Source organism: Aplysia californica, unplaced genomic scaffold (genome assembly GCF_000002075.1).
Source record: "Aplysia californica isolate F4 #8 unplaced genomic scaffold, AplCal3.0 scaffold00512, whole genome shotgun sequence".
NCBI lineage: Eukaryota > Metazoa > Mollusca > Gastropoda > Aplysiida > Aplysiidae > Aplysia > Aplysia californica.
The window spans coordinates 439356-441451 of record NW_004797782.1 but is presented as its reverse complement, the minus strand read 5'-3'; the positions used below and the strand labels follow the sequence as shown (position 1 = coordinate 441451).

Below are 2096 nucleotides of genomic sequence, written 5' to 3'. Positions count from 1 at the left end.
GAGACAATTTTAGAGAAGAACATTTTTTGGTCGCTACCCGGAATCGAACCCGGGACCTTTGAATGAGAGGCCAACACCTTACCTCTAGGCCACGAGAGCCCCCTTGGTACCCTTAAAACCCATAACACCCAACATATTGCAAGAACAAAGGCACAACACCGCTCATAACATTTTCACAAATCAATAAATGTATGCATAATGTATACGACCTTTAATCCATGTATCACAAACAGAAGGTACAACATGAATATTAATGAGTTATAGAACATCGTTTTGCATGTTAACTGAGTAGAGGCAGAGTGGACACGTCAAATCGATACATATTATGGGAGACAGCGTGGTGAAAATAAGTGCTCGTTTAAAAAAAAAAGAACTCGAAGAAAACGTCTTTTCCCCCCATCGCTTTGCCAATTTTTATCGAATTTTTGGATTTTGGCTCAACACTTTCCATGCTCATTTAAAACACATTCTTTACTTTAAAAAAGAAAAAAAATGAAAGAGTCGATTAACACAACAAAGTAAAATTCCAGTTTTGAAGGACTCTCAAGCTATACAAATAACTCAACTTTGAAGGCCATTTCTTCGCTAATTTTTTCTCTGAAATCAGGAGACCCCCATGCCACTTCAATAGCAAACATCTCGACTTCTTTTCTTGATAGATTGGTTGTTGTTGTTTTTGTTTTTTTTACCGAAAGCAAGCCAAATAAACAAGCTTTAAGACGATACCAATAACTCCACATGCCCAAAAATTGACGAGCGCCTGATTCAACCACGTCCACACATTATTATGCCCGACCAGCAGCAAACCAAAGGCAATGTTGCGGCACTTTTCCAGCCGCCATACACTAATTAGAAACATGAATTTGCATAAATGATTATTTCATCGCATATGCCTTTCTAAAGTTTCAGAGAAAGGAAAGAGAACTGAAACATCTGCATGGACAGCAAACCACGCAAATTTAACTGCTTAGTGTGCTTACAAAATGAGTTAATTCTCGGATTTTAGCCTTACAGACACAGATAGATATATGAAACTTATACGTTTGGTTATTACGATGCATTTATGAAATTATAAAGACATAGTTTTATTTAAGTTGGAGAAAATGGCATGAGTTTAAAATCTACAAATCTGATGTGTCTTTTTTCGGCCGACTTCTCCATTCGTGAATTCCAAGAAGTTTCTTATTTTGTCAGCACGTCTCACATGTTATAACGCTTTCTGTCTTTTAACTGCCCCCAAAACAGAACGTCTCAAAGTGTTGTCAAATGACCGGAATGAACCAACGTTTGTGGTGTGGCGGTTGGATATTTCGTTGTCTCACAGTACACAGGAGACCCGTGTTCAATCCACGAGAGGCGAGAAAATTTTTATCGAGTATCTTAGTACATGTATTTCTGCCTCGATGTTGTATCTCTCTCAGTCTCAGTACAGTTTGACCCTAACAGCCGAGTCAGAATCCTGCTTTTTAAATTATCTAAATTGTGTCTATGGGGTCATAATAACACCTTCAGAAACCCCCCCAACGAAACAACAACAACAACAACAACAACAACAACAACAAAAACAACAACAACAACGACAAACTAAACAACAACAAACAACAAATTTTGACCAGAATACGCATCCTCAATGAGTTAGTAATTAACGAATGAACGCGCGAACGAGTAAGCGAACAATAAAGCAGGACTATGTCATCTCAGTTGTCGATAGACCAGGGTATCTGGTTGAGCTGGTTCAGCCTGTACTGTCCAATGTTGGGGTTCGGAGACGGTTTGTACACGTCTGTGGCTCGCACGTTGATGTCCCGCAGTCGGTCCGAGATGTCCTTGACCACGCCCATTTTCTGGCGGACCTGACCTTGGTTTCGCGCGTTCTGTTCCATGAGCTGGCGAATTGCTGTCTCTTCCTGGCGCAAAACGGACATGGCGTGTTGGTGTTTCTGTTCCTGGTCGGCGAACGCCTGAAGAAGAAGAACATGAAGAGAGTTGAGGTCCATATCGCAAGGATAAATAATAGCAAGAAGAAGAAGAAGAAGAAGAAGAAGAAGAAGAAGAAGAAGAAGAAGAAGAAGAAGAAGAAGAAGAAGAAGAAGAAG

At 40.1% G+C, this 2096-nt stretch overlaps 1 protein-coding gene across 1 annotated transcript in view; it reads right to left on the bottom strand.

Moving 5' to 3' along the window:
- Positions 1-188: 188 nt before the first annotated feature.
- Positions 189-2096, bottom strand: part of LOC101848063 — a gene marked incomplete in the record, with an annotated part of 18144 nt that continues 16236 nt past the window's right edge. The window contains 1 exon segment of the mRNA XM_013086848.2: positions 189-1961. Coding sequence (XP_012942302.1) covers positions 1698-1961 — 264 coding nt within the window.